Below are 20,618 nucleotides of genomic sequence, written 5' to 3' on the forward strand. Positions count from 1 at the left end.
TCTAAATTGAGCTTTGCATAGGACCCCATTATGTGTGACATAATGAACGTAATCCCGTCTACCCTATTGCATACCAGGCCAAGCAACTTTTCCCTTTCCGTCGGCATACGTGGACGCGTTACACATCCAAACTGAAACCGTCCGCCCATAGGCTCCTGTCCAAAATATTATATATTCACTCACTCTTGCAAGTCGCTCAAGTTTCTAACGGGAATTTCCGAATACCCTGTATATGACTGACTCGAAAAATATTTGGCGGATAGAACACAATACGTTACTTGACGGCGAAGTTTTTACAGAAACGGAAGTAACATTGGGTGTAACGCAGAGACGGATTCTAGTCCCTCTATTTTCAGCGTACTTGAACCATCTATCAAACAGGATCAGCGACACAAATAGGTTTTTGGATTTCAGCTCTCTTTAAATGTAGGTAAATGTAAGGTAATTCATATAAACGAGAAAGAACCTGTTGTACGTCATTACAAGATTAATGGTGAACATCTCGGTCATGTCGTATCGTAAAAGTATGAGGGCATTCAATAAATTAGAGAGACAAATTCATGTAGAAATAAAACAGTTTGTAATAGTAGTTCTGTGTACTTGCATGACTTTACGTTCGTATCCGACTTTACTTTCGTATCCGCTGGGAAGAGCTGAGAACACCTGACGGATAAAATTTCTTTTGTTTATAAGCTCAGTATTGCATTTCCACTTAGTTGAACAACGCTCAGTGACCGTTTTTTTGCTTTCGGAAGCCTAAAAAACCGAATGATTTACAGTATGTCCAAAGTAGTAAGAGGGTGCATAAACTTTTTAACTGGATAGAACAGTGCAAAAACGGTGTAAACTTGGACGATCAGCGTGCTGGCCCACCAGCTGAAGTGTCAACTCCTTGTCTTGAAACCCCAAGTGACGGCATCACTCGACGTGTTACATTGAACTGTAGCAGAGACAGTTACAGGGAACGTTATCAGCAACGAGCTCAGGTATAGTATAACAAGTGTAAGGTGGCTCCCTAAAGAATTTACGCTACGACACACGAAAACACACTCGGAAGTGTGTATAGACTAGAGAGGACTCTATGAAATCGTTATCTAAACAAGATTTTAACTTGCGATGAAACTTGGATCCACCAATTTGAACCAGAGTCTGAAAGACAAAGCTCGGATTGGAAGCAACTCAGCTCACTTGTCCGAAAGAAATTCGGAATGCAAGCAACACTACAAAAAGTCATGTTGACCCTCTTATGAGGTGCTCAGGGTCTCGTCTTTTGTAATTATTTGGAAGATCAACTTAAAGTAAACAGTGCCTATCATTCAGACATGCTGATGAATAAAATAAAGCTAGAAATAAGAGAAAAACGTCGAGGACGTGAAAGAAACGGCGTTGTACTGCAACACCGCCCAACTAAAAAACGTGTTGGGAGATAATACCTCATCGTCCCTACAGTCCAGACTTGTTTCCCTTAGATTTTCATTTGTTGGCTCCATTCAGGAAGGCATTACGGTGAGAAGTAGTAAATTTCTCATTGTGTAAAAATACAGATTCTTTTTCTACATCATTTAGTCCGTTTAATTAGTGAATCGCCCTCGTATTTAGGGGTAAAAGACTTGGGTTTGTCGGAACGGTTCTAGATAAATAAACTGGAACTGCAAAGGAAGTCGCATACGTACGTTAGTGCCACCTGCTTTAGAGTATTGTTCCAGTGTTTGATTTCCTTATCGAGTAGGCCTGAGAGTATGCAGTAAACGAATTCAGGGACGCACTGCTAAAACCGTAACAGATCGGTGTATGGGCCATAAGAAAGTGTAGGGTACCTCAGTGAGGATGACCCAGTTGTCTGTTGGATCAATTTGGGGAAGAAGACGTTATGATTAATAAAATTCTTTTCCGGGCTATTATGCCGTGGTCTGATGGATTTCGCATTGTAACCCAACGTTTCGTCCCCATCTGCGGAGGACATCTTCAAGGGGGTTCGTGGCTTCTGTTAACTTCCGAAACACACCCCCTTGAAGATATCCTCCGCAGATGGGGACGAAACGTTGGGTTACAATGCGAAATCCATCAGACCACGGCATAATAGCCCGGAAAAGAATTTTATTAATCATGACAGTTCCGGCCGTGAAAGTTTACATTTTACAAGAAGACGTTAGTGATTACGCTGCTACCAACGAATATTTACCGTAGAGGTCAAGACAATAAGATGAGATTTGAGGACACAGGGCTGAAGAACATTTATCAGTGGTTTTGACCGTTAAAGAAAAAGACGAAAGCATTGGTACGATGTACCCACCGCCATGCACCATATCGTGGATTGCTCATTACGTATGTAGATTTAGCTTTCATTAGCGCCTGTAGAGGAGGGAGAAATAGCATCGGTACCCCTTTATCATTCTGCGAGGAGATATTTTGGTGACTGTCCGTCGCAGATTTTCACTGCACTACTCCCGTGTTCGTAACAAAGTACTTCCAGAAGAACTTTCTTACTTTCGGCCAGTTTACGTTATAAAAAGGCTTTCGGTCGCCAAGCTTTTTTTTTGTCAAAGAATCAGTATTACACTGTGGGGGCGGCATCTTGACTCGCATATGGACCGATCTTATTACTGACTGGTAACCAACATGGATTAATAGGCTATGAGTTCCAGGATACTAGCCATAGTAAGGGCACGATAAGATGGCTGCTGGCCGTGAGGTACTGATCGTTAAGTTGTGACACAGTATCTACTGTCTGAAGTGTTGTGTTGTTTTGTGTGAGCAGGTGATTAGTTTATTAATAACAGTAATTGTACTTATATTTAAATACATCATACACTATGCGACACAATCACAAATATTTGCTAAATGTTTTGAATTTCGCTTTTCTTCTAGTCGTTGCACTGTATTACAACAGCCTTAATTTAATTTCATATCCCTTGCTGCAGTTGTTGTCTCTGTAAGTATTTTTGTGTGTTACTGGTTGTGAGCAAGAAAACTGCATTCGGATCGCATTTTCACAACCACTGGAAGCGTATGGTAGACCACGATATGAAGAGCTGCTTGTGTAATACGTATTTTCTTGGCTGAGCCCCAAATTTCCGTTAATAAGTGCTCAGGAAAGCTTCAGATAATCAGTAAAATCTCGTCACCTAGGGTCATTCAGTCAGAAGAACAAAACTGTACAGATACGAAAGAAAATAAGGGTAACAGATGAAAAGGAAAGAGAGAAAAAAGAACGTATGACTTTCGCAAATTACAGATATGTCGTTAACACTAAACAGCTAGTTACGCGCCATGTTGGTTGCCTCACAGTCGTGCCTTCATGTCCCCACTTCACCTCCGTTCGCTGGGGCGCGCCCCCACCCCTGTAAACCGCTGTTTTTTTTTTTTTTGTCTCGCGCTTTAGCTGTTGTTCGCAGCCGTCCCACCGTCACAAAAACAGCGCGGGGGAAAAACTGTCAATTTGTGTTCAGCCTGTAATGCCATTAAATCCACTTTAAAGTTAATCCTTTACTATTTGACCCGCATAACCGCCAGCACAGAGTAGAGCGGGCTTCCTGAAAAACAAAAAAAAAAGTAAATTGAACTGCAAGCAGATTAAGTTTACATTCGGCGACAAATTGAATATTCAACGAGTTGCCATCTATTTGGCGATCCAATGATTATCATTGTCATACTACTGTCGGCATATTGCGTCACAGCAGGGGAATGGCGGCGAGCATTAAGCACACACACAGTGTTGGTGCACGGGGTGTTTTATATTTATCTATACGGGTCGCGTTTTTCTGCTTGTCGTAGCTTCACATTTTGCGGCGCACGTCGCTGTTTGAAGTTGATGTATGTTTTACGCTTTGCCGCCGTAAAATATGTAAAAACAACACGCGCGGACAGGCGGCATTCACGCCCGATTTCCGACCCGATACATTTAGCGAAACCGTTATTACGTCGAATTGTGTTCTCGTTGCACCGTAAAGATTCTGACCAACGATTCATATCTCGTATACCTGTTACCTCGCCCATTACAACACTCCCGCTGTACTCAATGACGTGTTTTTCCTGTGGTCGGCTGTAAATCAGGATAGGACATCGAAATAAGGCCAAGTGCTATTGCTATCATATGTTGCTTCAGAACATAAAAATTAAAGAATGAGCAGTAAACTAGCATTTTGTTCTACCACGAGATGTCAGTTACCTATATTACGGATTGTACACTTTAACATACTAAACCAAACTAGCGCAAACGTAGAAGTCGGTTATTTGTGCTGGATACAAACTATACCGAGCGAGTTAGCCTGTCATTGAGCACTGAACCTCCATGGAGATTCACTGACTTCTATTTAGTTCTAATACCATACGTTTTTTCCATCGTTTACGATCTTCAGTATAAGTTTTTGGGGGATTCAACAGGCCCACCTCATGAAAATTGATTTAGTTTGCAGTAAACGAAAATATAAGCAGGAGCCAACATCCTCAAACTGATTTTTTTTTTTTTGGTACTGTAAACTTAAGAGGACAAAAACTTGGCTGAGTGACAGGTTCCATAATTTTGCAAAGAGTACCTCCAACATTTTCTTCCACGAGGTCACTAGTTGCTTCTTTCCTGTATAGTTTATCGACGATTAGCAATGCAGGATAGTGGATATACTTTAGACCGCACTGAGGCAACTCCATTTGCAACAAATACAAATGGTCATAAAATAGCGACTGCTCTTACCTTTATACCACCCTATAATTTCACAGAGACATACGTCATTGTCTTGAAACAGCTTGAAGGCTAATTTCAAAACGTGCATAGCTAATAGTGAAGGAGACACGCCTCCGATATTCGGGAAATAGCGTTCAGCCACCATACTACCAATGGAACTCACATTCTTATGGGTACTGCAACTTAGTCAGATGTTATTGAATTTAGATTCACTGTTTGTGTTAGCAGTTTAAAAGATAGCAAAGATAGCAGAACGGGGTGGGGTTGTTTGGGGGAAGAGACCAAACTGTGAGATCATCGGTCTCATCGGATTAGGGAAGAACGGGAAGGAAGTCGGCTGTGCCCTTTCAAAGGAACCATCCCGGCTTTCGCCTGGAGCGATTTAGGGATTGAACTGTCGTCCCCCCGAATGCAGCCCACTGTGCTAACCACTGCGCCACCTCGCTCGGTATAGCAGAACGAATACGTCGCAAAAGATATGGCATCGGCATGAAACTACATTGGAGAACCGAAAAAATTGTGAAAAGTGACCCGGGGACATGGAACAAATGTAACGGAAGGAGCGGCATTCCGTGGGCTCGAGCTGCCTCGCGCCGCTGTGTGCACGTGCGTAGGTCGCGCACCCTCTGCGGCTTCCCTTCGTCACTGTGTCGCCCGCGCCTCTCGTCCGCCAGTCCTAAACCCCGGCGGCGACCCTCGTTGCAACGCAAAACCTAATTACGGCCGCGAAGCGGGCGAGTTTGGCGAGGGCTGCGCGCCTGCCGGATCAGCAGTTACGCTGCTCGGGAGGGGGAGCGTTGTTAGCGCGCGCTGGCTGGTATTTTGATCGCTAAATGAACCCGCCCGTGCTGCCGCCTGGGGAGACAAACACGATTAGCGCCGCCTGTGCCGCCACCGCTGCTGCCATCTGTTGGCGACGAGCCATTCGGCGCGGAACGGTCGCCGCGCAATATAAATAAAACACGGCAGGGGAGCTGAGCGCGAGCCGTGGTAGTACAGCCGGCCCATTTGACTTATATTTCATTTATCTTGCTCCCTTTCCCCAGCTCTGGCAGTCCACATCTCTGCGGCTGCTGGCGCGAGGGCTGCAAGTCACGCAGGCGACACTGCCAGACCCCACTTCCCTCCCCCCCCCCCCCCAGTCTTTCCCACCCTTCATCCTTTAATCAATTTACAAGACCGCGAAACACTTGAGTGGAGGGGTGCGGTGTGCAGGGGTGGCATAGAGGGTGCGGCGTCACCCAGCCAGGGGAGAAAGGCGGAGGGTCATGCCACGAGCGAGCGCCAGTAGGGAAAACTGCCAGAGAGGGACGTAAAGAGGGGGACGCGGCTATTGTTAAAAATAAACGAGGGTCCGGTACATAATGGAAGAGGCAGCCTGGGAGCCTCTCTCGTTAAACAGAAAGTGAATATTAAATTGAGTGCTGATTCCCCCTCGGCCAGCAACGGCGGCGGCCGCGGCGCACAGCCCCCATGCGGCCCCGGGCGGACATAAAATGGTCGTTCTCTATCTGTAACGCAGTCCAGCCATAACCCACGCAGGCGTCTCGCTCCTGCCCTGCTGTGGATATGAGATTCTTTCCCGCGCCTCCCTTGCTTCCCCGGCTCGCCCCTGGGGCAAGCGAATTTTGTGTAGGGTGTAGCGAGGAGGGTAGGACAGCGAGGGTGAGGTGAGACGAAGCACAGAACGGGCGAAAAGGGGAGGTTGTAAAGAAATAGGCGGGGGTGGGATTTGTGCGGCTTGATGGTCCGTTTGAGGGTTTTAGAGGGCGGGGCGTCGAGAGAACTCTCTCTCTCTCTCTCTCTCTCTCTCTCTCTCTCTCTCTATCTGATCTTCCGTCCGCCATCTGATCACTGGTGAGCCTGTAAACCCATAGGAGTCGGGCGCGCACAGAGGGTGGGTTTATCTAAGGCAGGTCGCGATGGTGTGTGTCAGCGGGAGGAGGCGAGGGCTTTGTAACTCAGCCACCCACGTGTGGGCTCTTCCCTTGCGAAGACGGACTGGCGTCATGCGAAAAAAGGCTTAAGTAAAATATTCACAAGTATAAAACGTGTGGCTTGGCGTATACAGACTGCGTGATTTAAAAAAAAAAAAAAACGCACACAAGCGTCGTTGCGTGTTGTTGGACAACCCCTGCCGATTTTTGCTTCGACGCAAACAGCTCTTTCATACTGACATAAGTTAACAACGAAAAGTCTGACTAATCGCTAATATTAACGTAACTTTGCAGTGTTACCCGGCGTTCCTATTAGATTGCCGTTAAAGGTACACGAGGTACAGTGTTAGTCATGAGCGGTCGCCGGGCTGGGTATCTGTAACGGTTTATGGTCTGGATAATGCCCTTGTTTAATATAAAACGTGACTCGTCAACAATAGGCGCTTCAACCGTTCAGATATCAAAAATGGTTCACATGGCGCTGAGCACTATGGGACTTAACTACTGAGGTCATCAATCCCCTAACTAACCTAAGGACAACACACACATCCATGCCCGAGGCAGGATTCGTACCTGCGAACTTAGTGGTCGCGCGGTTCCAGACTGTAGCGCCTAGAACCGCTCGGTCACTTCGGCCGGCGTTCAGATATCGCACGCGAAAATGAGAAAGATAATTGTATCTATTTTAAAAACCTTCGAGGCGCCCTCTCCTGATCGCCTGAAAAAAAGATTTACTTATTAAGGAAATAAATCAGTGGAATTCGTATGTATGTACGCTTCTTGTATAACTTAAGTCCCATTCATATAACATTCAAACGAAAAACATTTGTTTGTTGCAACTACATTAACTGTCGTGTAGTGAAAAACAGATCCTAGCATACCGAGTGGATTCAAGACTTAAAAGACTCAACTCGTCGCTCTTGACGGAACAAAATCGACAGATGTAAAGGGGTACCGCAAGAAGGGGTGATAGGACCGTTACTGTTTACAATGCATATAAGTCGTCAAGTAGAAAGCGGTGCAAGCCCTTTGAGACTATTCGCAGGTGATGCTGTCATGTATGAGAAAGTTAACGCCAGAAGACAGTACCGACTCGTAGAATGGCCTACGGAGCTCTGGCAGTAAATAAATGCAACGTATTGTGCATACGGAAGAAATCCACTTCTGTAAATCCACGATATTAATGACAAACTACTGGAAACAGTATCTGCGATGAAATATCTAGGTGTTACCTCATGTGGGACGACTATACAAACAGCAGGAACAGTAGATGACCGGGTAGGGTTCATACGAATAATCTTAGCCGGCCGTTCTGGCTGAGCGGTTCTAGGCGCTACAGTCTGGAACAGCGCGACCGCTACGGTCGCAGGTTCGAATCCTGCCTCGGGCATGGTTGTGTGTGACGTCCTTGGGTTAGTTAGGTTTAAGTAGTTCTAAGTTCTAGGGGACAGATGACCTTAGAAGTTAAGTCCCATAGTGCTCATAGCCATTTGAACCAATAATCTTACAAAAATTTGAATCGTCCCTCAAGGAAGTGTCTTACATAGTGTTTGTTCGGCCGATTATTTAGTATTGCTCATCAGTCTGGGGCTGTTACCGTGTAGGACAAACTCCAGTGGCGATGCTAGAATAGAGACGATGTGCACCGCGGAGAGATTTACTATTGAAATTTCCACGTTCATCTCACGAAATGACCAGGACAATAATATTATAGAAATGAGAGCTAATGCGTAACAACGAAACTTTCCAAGCTTCATTCAGTTACGGGACAGAGATGGGATGGATCAGTTAATCAGTTAATGGTATCAGGAGTACCAGCCACCATAGTGTCAGATGGCGCGCGGAGTATTTATGCAGCGTCAAAACGTGTTAACAGTCAACATAGATTACACGGAAACATTCCACAGGAAAATCGGTACTATCCCAGTAACACCAAAATAGACAAATTTCTTCCATGAATGTCCAAAAATTCTGTTATATAGGAGGAAGACCTAATTTATATAATTCGAAAGTCAAATTGAATCATTATCATCAAGATGCTATTCTTGCAGCTTACACTGCCAGCAGAATAAATAAACTATTTGTGGTTTACGTAACACTGCCATCCCTAATTTGCCAATTCATGAGTGTGTACCCGCAGTGTTTTCACTGTAGTCATAAATAAATACTGCATTGTGCTGCTTGTTACGAGGTAAATTGTCGCCGCGAATAATTATCAGTGAAGTTCATGATACGGAAATTACCTGATACTGAATAGTCGAGAATTTCAGAAAATGCACACAATACTGTGTGTGTGTGTGTGTGTGTGTGTGTGAGAGAGAGAGAGAGAGAGAGAGAGAGAGAGAGATATCGGTAGTGTAGTGACAGACAGGCTTGATTGCGTAACTTACGACGTTAGCATAAGCACGGAAATTCTCAGTATTTTGCTCGTCCATTAGAGATCGAAGATCTTCTGCGTTCGAAGCTGCTGAACATCGGTGACGCGCTGACAAGCTCATAGGAAATCAGATAATGGTTTGTTAGAGTGGAAATAATTCTCTAGCGAGTATGCTGTTTTTCCTCCTTTCGTTTTCGATTACAGGGGAACAAAAGTAACATTTTGAAACAACAGTAACACTGTGTGTCAGAAGATGATACGCAAACTAATTTAACTCTTCATCTAAGTTTTTTGCAGTGTACTTATTATTCCTTTATTTTAATCCTGCCCAGGTTGGCCCGAAATTAGATTCGCTGGTAAGGTGCCGGAAGTAGAGGAAAGATTGTCACTTAAGATTAATATCGATCGAAAAAATTGCCGTTTTTCTTATGGCAGAAATAGTTATTTCCAGTCGTTGTACGTCGTTGCGAAACGTCAGTCATATAAAATAATAAATTTCCTCTCCCTTTCAGGGCGTTTAGAGACATTACATATTTCTCAGATATTTCTACCATGTATAGCCTACTTTGTCCTCACAGTTTCACAATGAGACATTTTTTTCTGTTACTTTTAAGTTAAATAAATGAATGCCAAAATTCCGATATGATAAATGTGCAATGAATAAATATCCAAGTTTGTATGCAAGTAGGGTCTGTTTGCAACTCAGAATTAATGAACAACAGTTGGTTATCTGTCAGGCTTTTGATGCTGTTTGGTAGGTGCCCAAAGACTTTTGTGGCAGCATAATTTACGGAAAGGGTAAATTATGCTGCCACAAAAGTCTTTGGGCACCTACCAAAGAGCATCAAAAGCCTGACAGATAGCCAACTAACATTTAAAAATAAATTAAAAGAATTTCTAGATGACAACTACTCCTACTCATTGGCTGAAGTTTTAGATATAAACTAAGTAAAAAAAAAAAAAAACCTTAATCATTAGTGTCATGCAATATTTTGTGTAATGTAATTTCTTGTACAGACATCTTTTATTAACCTGACACGTTCCACATCATTACGAAGTGTCGTATTCATGATCTATGGAACAAGTATTAATCTAATCTAACACTAGTTTCCTGTTGGCCTTTCCAGAGAAACTCAATCTCACCAGCAGAGCGGGAGAAATACCGACCACGTAGCTCACCTGATCCTGAACACAAGAAAATGAAAAAGGAGGAGAAAGACTGCCACGTAAGTTACAGAAGTTGACATTCCGTCAGCACTACGATAAACGCAGTGCTTTACAAACTAAGATGGTCCTCTTAAATTTTAAGTGTCTCTTCTGAAACTATAAATAACTTCAAAATGTGTTGAACTCTTCCACTAAGTCTTCTGGTGTTGTTTGTCTGTTACTTATACGTTGAGAGAATTTATGAAAATTTTTAAATAGTTGTAGCGAAGGAAGTAAATATTGTTCCGTGTTACTACTAAAACTAGAAAGTGTCCTAGTTAAGGATCTGATACCTAACATTGTGTTTCAGGCAAGTGATGGGGAGAAGAGTGATCAGGACCTCGTAGTGGATGATGCAAGCGAGGTGAGGGACATTGCTTACTTTGGTGTAATTGTGTGCTTAAGCTCTACACATTATTGAAGTATTACCATAATATGCTAGTTCTTAATGCTGACAATGAGCTGCAGCTCCAAAAGGTATTAGATGTACACTATATTTTCTGTCTCCACCAACATCTGACTCTGAAATTGTTTTAATATTGCTCTTTATATACTAATAGGGGTAATGAAATGAAAGTCGATCATTCTTTTGTCGTGCAGGATCCTGTTTCACCACCAAATGGCACTGCATCCCCTCGAGAAAATGGACTTGACAAGCTTGCACCAAAGAAGGAACACATTGGACCACACAGGTAAACACATCTGTAGATTTCTCACACAATGTACATGTATGAATGTTTATTTACTTCTATGGGAGAAAGAAGGAGTATGTACTTTCTTAAACTCCACCAAGAGATAAATTGCAGATTGGTACTAAAAGATATGTAGGCTTATTGTTAGCATTATTTGATATTACATACAAAGAGTGCGGTGCATATACTTATCGACTGCACAATATGTTAACAAACAGGTTGTGAGGCACACGGGTCTATACTTTTTGAGATAATCAGAACTTTGTGCCTGTGTAAGTGAAATTCAGCGCAAGAAACTTCAGTTGATAATTCGATTGACAAATGAAAAACATTTTTTTTTTCCTTGAAAGGCACCATTCAGAAGTATACAATATTCAAAATGAATAAATAATTTTCCTTTTTTACTTTTCTCTTTCTCTTAGCAGCTCACAGCATTCACTCTTCTACTTTATTTTCACAAATTTAAAATTAATTTTTATGCCTCACAATAAGTAGTCATACGCCACAGAATTACTCTCTGTACACGGCGGTCCAGCTTTCTACGTTAAGTAATACGGCCGCCAGTGAATATCACAAGTGTTTTACCAGCCCTGATCCTACTTCGTGTGGCGTACCTGAACTGTGAATTGTTTCGTCCAATCAGTTATGGACAGTAGTTAAACTTGGAATGTGAACAATAGTGCAACATATTTTTACAGATACTACACGGGAAAAGTTAGCATAGCAGTGAATTCTGCTGACTTCCAGGAGGTGGACAAAAATACGGAAATACAAAAAACAACACAACATATTAGCGTTCCTAATACGACATAGGAAACCTGAAACAGCTTTGAGCCACCTTGGAATGGATAAACACAGGTCGCGTGTTTTCAAGGGATTCTCTTAGCATTCCTCAAGCAAGATATTGCCAAGCTCAGCTGACAGTGACGGAGGTGGATAGCAATCGTGCACCCTTCTCCTCGAAGTAGACACAATGGCTCAGTAATAGACGTCGTGACAGTCGTGGCCAGAGGAAATGCAAAAATTCGTCCCTGTGCTCACAGAACCTGTCTCGGGACATAACGTACACACACCCGGCCAAATGACTTTCGCCCGTGGCTCTATACTCTGGTTTTTTACGGTATTCCTGTTCCGGGCATTTCTATCACTGATGTGTGATTTTGGAATTGCAGGTTTCCTGTAATTGCCTGCTTACGGAGCTCTGTTTGTGTTGTTTCGGTGCTGATAATTTTTGTGAGTGCGACATACAGTTCTGCGATAACTTTGCAAATGTTTTCAGTTTTCCTCTACAATACTGTTTAGTGACCATCTGTCACGATCACTCGGTGCACACTTTGGTCCGCCTTGTGACATAAAGGATGACGATTTTCCACTTTCGCTGCACGCAGTATAAATCTTAGGTATGGTGCCAAACCTTTCGGCCCTCTCGGTTACGGAAGCACCCACCGTACGTGCACCGACAGTTTGCCCGCGTTCGAACTCCCTCAGTTCCGACACAGTGCGCTCACGACAACACGGGCCACTGTTGTGACCGGGGTTGACATATGCGACATACTGAGGTCATTGAACAGGCGCCCTTCCTAGTCAGATACAACACCGCAACCTGTAGACTCAATTAGTTTAAGCACGAATTTCTCGCACTGGCTCCATATTTTTGTCCGAGCCCTGTACGTTTAGCGATGAAGCGCACACTAGTCAGTGAGTGCCCTCGATTAAATGTGAAAGTTTGTGGGCTTTCGTTTGCTACCTCACACTGTTGTTGGAGAAGGAAACTGAGGAAAATGTGTCTGTTATATTTTTGGCTCTCCAGTTAGGTTGACGATTCCTTCATAAAGCACAATATTTGTTCAGTTTGACTGGATAAGTTCTTCTGATATTATGACTTAGATGTCCTCTCCACACAGACTCTAAACTGAAAGGAATTATCAGTGCTGTGGTGCTATTTGTAACTGTCCTTTGATGCATATTTGTTTGCTGATGACTGCATTAGTGTACTGTGAAACACACATCTGTTTTTTTATGTAATTAGCACATTTGTATGCCCGAAAATATACCGATAAAGTGCCGTCGATCAAATGTTTATTTCCTGGAGCCATTATAAAGGTATCGGGAAAGATGTAAAAACACAAATCCTCCAATAAACCAGTTATCAAACCTTAACCGAATGCTACAAGTATCCTCAGAGAAGTCGACGTCCAAACTATGGGACGGTGAAGTAGAACAGATTAGAGCTGTCGTCGGTAAGAAAGTGATACAGGAGTGTGCGATTGTCTCCGTAATACCACAGTCTACTATAATGTAGCAGATATTTTAAGTTAAACCTTTAAAATGTTCCAGCCCGAGGAGTGGAACGTCGTCAAATGCGAGCACTCCCTCGACGAAGAAACTGGACGGCGAGAAACCGACGACTCCGATCTCGAAGTCCGTGACTCCGACCAGTGGTGGCAGTAGCGGGGGTGGTAGTGGCGCAGGGGCGGCCGGGGGTAGTGGGTTGAAACCGGTGGTGAAGCCGCCCTCGCTGTACCCGCACTACCTCGCCGGGGCCGGGCCCCACGAGCTGCAGTCGTACGGTGCCGCTCTGCACAACAACCTACCGCCTGCACTCAACAGTTACCCGAGGCCACCTCTGGTCAGCTACGAGCCACACCCACAGATGAGAGCACCCCTCGGGCCTGCTGGCCTCGGAGGCATTCCGGGAGGAAAACCGTAAGTTGCCGGTCTGTACGGTGTACTAAATATTGTCGAGGGACTGGTGTGCCTTGGTGTTGCGAGAGTCGATCTAAAAACAGATGTCATTTTTTGGTCTTCTGCTTAGTCTTACAGCTTAGCAAAAAGTATTCTAGCTTTCACAGATCGCATTGTTCTTCAATAATCCCAGCAACACAGAAGGGAGAAATATAATTATTTACGGTAATGTCTAAGCCAACTTTTGCCATATTCACTTGTAGTGCTGGATCGCAGGTAAATTAATGGTGTGCAGTTATCACTCTGAACTCACAGACGACTAAAATAATAGTCTTCTTTGGAGCAAACTACATACCAATTGTTTTGAGGCTCAGTGAAGTTTGTTTACTCACGACCAAAACGATTCACCCAGAATTGGGCCGTTGCTATGGGACGATAAAAAGAGCCGTCCTTTCTTTTACACTGACCGGCCACGTCGGCGTGCAGTAGCCGTAGACTTGTTCCTGGGAAGGAAACCTCTGTCGTGTGAAATATCGTCGTGAGCCTTCGTAGTGTTCCAGTGGTTGTTTAAGGGGGATTCATTTCGGGTACCACATTGTACATAGTTGTCTTGCCCATCACAATTAGCCCACTTTATCAGCTGTACCTTGGCCAGTTACTACAAAAATTCTGCCTGGAGTTACTTTGAGCCATGCACTGCCATGTTCACATTTGAAATGTTCTCCATATGATAACAGTATTTGGGGTTGCTCAACTTTGCAGTACGTAGTTGTGCTTTCCTCACAATTTCTGTGTTTCTCATTCCATCTGAAGCAAGGCATGCCAGTATGAAGAGTTTGTGTACTTGAACTTATTGGAGAATGTATGGAAGTAATGTGGAATCACACATATAAAAAAAATTATTGTAGCAATGTACTGTACAGATTTGAGCATTTTAAATCTTTATGTTTGTCATGAATACTAAGTGTGCAGTGCCTCAAATTTCAGTGATTGAGTTCTGTGTCACAAATTGATTTGTGTGTGTGTGTGTGTGTGTGTGTGTGTGGAGAGAGAGAGAGAGAGAGAGAGAGAGAGAGAGAGAGAGAGAGAGAGAGAGAGAGAGAGAGGATATTACTGATATAATTAAAGAGTTTTAAATGGGTAGTGAATTTCTGTGTGTCTGTTATTTGATGTATAGCTTAAAAATAATAATATTTGTTTGGAGCAGGGCCTACTCGTTCCACGTGAGCTCAGATGGCCAGATGCAGCCTGTGCCCTTCCCTCCAGATGCACTCATCGGTCCGGGCATTCCGCGACACGCTCGCCAGATCAATACGCTGGCACACGGAGAGGTTGTGTGTGCAGTCACTATCAGCAACCCTACAAAGTATGTTTACACCGGTGGTAAAGGGTGTGTCAAAGTGTGGGACATCAGCCAGCCTGGCTCAAAGAGCCCTGTTTCGCAGCTGGACTGTTTGGTAAGTGTCGAGAAATGCTGTTCAGTGTTTGTTCTAGTTATTGATTAAATTCTGTCCTACCTTAAATTTAGTTAGAAAATACGGTTGAGATGTGACACAAAAGCTAGAGCTGTGACAAGAAAACTCGCAACAATAGAATAGTGCAAATTCAGTCATTTCTACTCTACAGTCAGTAGCATAAAAAAGTAATAAGGACAGATGCACACAGAAAATACTGAGCAGTTGACAGTAGCACAAAGCAGCAAAGATGTACAATAATCTCTCAGTCCATTCCTTAGCAACCATCAAAACATAGACTAATTTGAGCCAGTGTTTTAGGTTGGGTCAGAGGATTGTAGACTATCTGTGTGTTCTTTGAAATAATACTTTAGGGCAACAGTTGCGAACACACTGTTCTAGTTTGCCCTTTTTCCTCCGGTAAAAAGTACAGGGAGAGGTACTGGTGGATTGTGAGTGTCAAGTCCAGGAGGCATTCCTAGGTAGTTTATTTGGTTAGAACAGTTACCACTGAAGACAAGGATTGAAACTTAAGTCTTGTCTGTGATTTGCTCTTTCGTCTCTTAAGGAGATTCAATAGAGTTCCAACATTTGTCACACCTTTACTCACTTCCCAGAATTTTATCAGTGTGAAGGCTGTAAGAAAGGAATGTGTCAGTAACAGTGACTGTAAATAATGCTTTGTGGCAACTACCAAAAAAGAAGAAAAGTCTTTACTACTTAATAGCACGTTTGCTTTGTTTGAAGAATCTTCGACAGCTCACCCTCAACTTGAAGAAGAGAGTGGAGGTTCCACGAGACGAGGGCTATTTGTCATATTAGCATGCCAGTTGAAGTGTTCCACCAGTAATGTCGACATGTTTTGCTACTTACAGCAACGCGACAACTACATTCGCTCTGTGAAGTTGCTGCCAGACGGCAGGACTCTGATCGTCGGTGGAGAGGCGAGCAATCTCAGCATCTGGGACTTGGCGTCCCCTACACCGCGGATAAAAGCCGAGCTGACTTCTAGTGCGCCAGCTTGCTACGCCCTCGCTATCAGCCCAGATTCGAAGGTAACCGATCCCCAGTGTGTGTTGCTGTTTAGTGGTATTAACTATATTTGGTTAGTTCTGCAATGTGTATCATTCCTCCTTTTAGCACTACATTCTTCTAGTAGTTGCCATACTGAGCATTGCTTTATGTGAAGTATGTTCCCGGTGTGGTCAAACATAAAAGTTCAATGGCTGTCAAACGTAATTACCCTCAGTACATGAATAGTTAGCTTCAAAGATTTTTCTTTTATGTTTTTCTTAGCTTTGTTACTCGTGACTTCACCCATGTTTCTATGACACAGAAACTGCTTACATTCCTCCAGTCACCTTCTCCCTCTCCCCCTATCGGCCCATTTTCACCCCCACCTGAGTGGGGGATGATTTTTACCCCCACAGTACATCTTTCCAAACAATAACTAGTAGGTACTCTACTTGACCGTGATCGATCCAGTGGTTTAGGAGGAGACGAGACAGGTGGACAGGTACAACAAAAAGATTACTGAAGTATGCTTTTGGGCCCAGCAGCCAGAGGCAGAGGTCGTGTGTGTGTGTTTTTTTGTCTATTTCACAAGAAGACTTTCTGGCCAAAAGGTTATGCATTTAATAGTCGTGGTCATCGTCATGGTGGTGGTTGTCCTCTGTTAATCAGTTTTATACATATATTTGATATGTCATCTTACTTCAGTTTAAGAGCAAGGAAAAAACATGGTTCACACATACAGTCATTTACATTTAAAATTATGTAGATATTTTGAGACAACAGAACCTGTTGATGGTAGTGTAGTGTACAGATAAATAGTGTGAGGGAAAAAAATCTTAATTCTTTTATTGTCCAATAGTGTAGTTTCAATCAGTTTTTGTGATGAAAAGTTGAATGTCTGAACAACTCCAGTTTGTATTCACCTTCAGCATTATAATAATTGTATTGCAAATAGTGTTAACACAAAACGTCAAATTGTACCTCAGACTGACTGAATAACAAGCATTCGTTCTCCTATGTCTTCTCTTTATTAGTAAGAGTAATGAGTTCATCTAATGCTTACTTAAAACCTCTATAGTATTTACATTTCACAGTTTGAGCTCCACCGTGCCCTCATCCATCTACACAACATAACTTCTTCTCTCTCTACGTGCAGTTCTTTTAATAGCGGTTTTTGATGGTTGTGAATTTTCTGAACTGAGATAGTGAGTTGTAACCACATGTGTTCAGTATATTTACGATTTTCCAGTACGTACTATTACCAACATTGTTCCTCAGAATGTGTTGATGCTTATGTTAGCAGTACTACTACTGAATATGTTGTTCGAACAACATTACCTGTTTCCAAACAGTAAAATATACAAAAATTACTTTTGAATTGGCGTAATTGATTCAGCGTGTTCAAATGATTGAATTAATACAGAACACTGCTTGACCAATATTGAACTAGGCCTATATGTATACTGTAACTACTTTCTTTGGTTAATGCAATATACTGTTACTTTTGAACTATTTCTCTAAATATGCTGACAGATCACAGTCTTAAGAGTATACATTTTCCCTCTTCCTTTCATCCAGTTTTCTTATAACCCAAGAATAACTCATTACTGCAGGCCATCTCAAAATTTGCATTCATGAGTAGTAAATCTAATTTTGAAATTAGTGAAAAGCACAGTTTTTACTTACTGTAAACTAAACCCTTACTATCTTATTTGGGGGATGAGGGGGGGGGGGGGGGGGAGGAGAAGCATTAAATGTGGTAGAAGAAAGACAGAGAATGGCGAAATACTGAAGGACAATTTTTTTTAGGGCACAGATCACTGGTGCACAATATTGTAAGCAAGGAAATAAATTAGTCATTTACATTCTGTTAATTCCCATTGTCAACATATTGTAACTTTGTTAAGTACTTGATGTACTTCCTCTCTTCTTTCCTCATTTCTTCCTTTTCCTTTGGTGATTTCTGCCGAAGAAAAAATTGTATGTGATATGTGTGATAAATTGTTTATTGAAGGCAGTACTTTCTAACTGTAATAAATTCACAACGTGCCCAAGCTTCACACTGGTAGCACTTGGATGATGTCTTGGGTGGCAGTAATAAATTATGTACACAAACCTTCCTCATGAATCAGTCAGTTTATTAGTGAAAACTGTACCAAAATCCGTACAGTATTCCCTCAGATTAGATGTAACACACAGACAAAAAAAGACATGTCAAGCGATCTGTAATCTGTATAAATATGGTACATGTAGCTGTATAATGTTATGTATTTTTTAAATATTTTTTTTCCAGGTGTGCTTCAGCTGCTGCTCAGATGGCAACATTGCTGTATGGGACCTCCACAATCAGACTCTGGTACGGCAATTCCAGGGTCATACGGATGGTGCCTCTTGTATAGACATTTCAGCAGATGGCACTAAATTGTGGACTGGTGGACTCGACAATACAGTGCGGTCGTGGGACTTACGTGAAGGCAGACAGTTGCAACAACATGATTTTACATCCCAAATATTCTCACTCGGTTACTGCCCTACAGGTGAATGGCTTGCTGTTGGAATGGAGAACTCCAATGTTGAGGTGAGTGCAGCAATGGGTTATTCCCATACCAACACAATACCTGTGCAAAATTCCAGTGTATGAGGAATTTTAAGCTAAAAGTGGTAGCTGTGGAAGCATTTATCTGTGAGCTGAATCTGGTTTTTGATTCTGAAGAGCTGTGTAATGCGGGGGGAGGGGGGGGGCGAAGTGGGCTGGGGGGAAGATCTTGGGGGGAAGATCTGTGATCTCACACACGGCACAGCGGACACACCAGGAACCGCGGTGTTGGCCGTCGAATGGCGCAAGCTGCGCAGCATTTGTGCCCCGCCGCCGTCCGTCAGTGTCAGCCAGTTTGCCGTGGCATACGGAGCTCCATCGCAGTCTTTAACACTGGTAGCATGCCGCGACAGTGTGGATGTGAACCATATGTGCAGTTGACGGACTTTGAGCGAGGGCGTATAGTGGGCATGCGGGAGGCCGGGTGGACGTACTGCTGAATTGCTCAACACGTGGGGCGTGAGGTCTCCACAGTACATCGATGTTGTCGCCAGTGGTCGGCGGAAGGCGCACGTGCCCGTCGATCTGGGACTGGACCGCAGCGATGCACGGATGCACGCCAAGACCGTAGGATCCTACGCAGTGCCGTAGGGGACCGCACCGCCACTTCCCAGCAAATTAGGGACACTGTTGCTCCTGGGGTATCGGCGAGGACCGTTTGAAACTGTCTCCATGAAGCTGGGCTACAGTCCCACACACCGTTAGGCCATCTTCCACTCACGCCCCAACATCGTGCAGCCCACCTCCAGTGGTGTTGCGACAGGCGTGAATGGAGGGACGAATGGAGACGTGTCGTCTTCAGCGATGAGAGTCGCTTCTGCCTTGGTGCCAATGATGGTCGTATGCGTGTTTGGCGCCGTGCAGGTGAGCGCCACAATCAGGACTGCATACGACCGAGGCACACAGGGCCAACACCCGGCATCATGGTGTGGGGAGCGATCTCCTACACTGGCCGTACACCTCTGATGATCGTCGAGGGGACACTGAATAGTGCACAGTACATCCAAACCGTCATCGAACCCATCGTTCTACCATTCCTAGACCGGCAAGGGAACTTGCTGTTCCAACAGGACAATGCACGTCCGCATGTATCCCGTGCCACCCAACGTGCTCTAGAAGGTGTAAGTCAACTACCCTGGCCAGCAAGATCTCCGGATCTGTCCCCCATTGAGCATGTTCGGGACTGGATGAAGCATCGTCTCACGCGGTCTGCACGTCCAGCACGAACGCTGGTCCAACTGAGGCGCCAGGTGGAAATGGCATGGCAAGCCGTTCCACAGGACTACATCCAGCATCTCTACGATCGTCTCCATGGGAGAATAGAAGCTTGTATTGCTGGGAAAGGTGGATATACACTGTACTAGTGCCGACATTGTGCATGCTCTGTTTCCTGTGTCCATGTGCCTGTGGTTCTGTTAGTGTGATCATGTGATGTATCTGACACCAGGAATGTGTCAATAAAGTTTCCCCTTCCTGGGACAATGAATTCACGGTGTTCTTATTTCAATTTCCAGGAGTGTATTTCAAGAATTGAATACACTCTACATTTAACTATTGGCAAGCTATAATTTACAAGTATACAGTGAGATTTGTACTTGTGTCTGTAATAATTAATCACATTAAATATTGGTTCTCAATTAACAATATGTATGAAGTGATTCTAGTGTGGAATATGTGTGTGCTAAAGTACATGTTACATGTACGCTTCTGCTCTGGATTGGGGCACAATGTTGGTGTCTTCCCACTAACTATTATTAAAAGTTTGCTTCGGGTTACATAAGTTTCTCTCCTGAGTTCTCATTTCAGTTGTTCCCAAAATCCCTTGTTGTAAATGCCAGGTTAGTTTTTAACAGGGATGCTATCGCTATAGCCATTTTCGTCCTTTGCTATCTTTTTGCAATCTGAACTTATACTTACATGTACATGAGTATCAGCATGAAGTTAAGTCTTTCTTTAAAAAAAAATCCTTACTTTCT

General features: G+C 43.5%; 1 protein-coding gene across 9 annotated transcripts in view; it reads left to right on the forward strand.

Moving 5' to 3' along the window:
• The window catches only part of LOC126281226 (transducin-like enhancer protein 4), a 455,583-nt gene that overhangs the window by 419,910 nt on the left and 15,055 nt on the right, over window positions 1–20,618 (forward strand). For all 9 annotated transcript variants that reach the window (XM_049979984.1, XM_049979985.1, XM_049979986.1 and 6 more), the window contains 7 exons: window positions 10,123–10,221; window positions 10,512–10,565; window positions 10,802–10,893; window positions 13,231–13,599; window positions 14,786–15,035; window positions 15,908–16,087; window positions 18,340–18,624. In XM_049979984.1, the coding sequence (XP_049835941.1) occupies window positions 10,123–10,221; window positions 10,512–10,565; window positions 10,802–10,893; window positions 13,231–13,599; window positions 14,786–15,035; window positions 15,908–16,087; window positions 18,340–18,624 (1,329 nt within the window). The remainder of the gene's footprint in view (window positions 1–10,122; window positions 10,222–10,511; window positions 10,566–10,801; window positions 10,894–13,230; window positions 13,600–14,785; window positions 15,036–15,907; window positions 16,088–18,339; window positions 18,625–20,618) is intronic.

Source organism: Schistocerca gregaria, chromosome 7, assembly GCF_023897955.1.
Source record: "Schistocerca gregaria isolate iqSchGreg1 chromosome 7, iqSchGreg1.2, whole genome shotgun sequence".
In the NCBI taxonomy this organism is placed as follows: domain Eukaryota; kingdom Metazoa; phylum Arthropoda; class Insecta; order Orthoptera; family Acrididae; genus Schistocerca; species Schistocerca gregaria.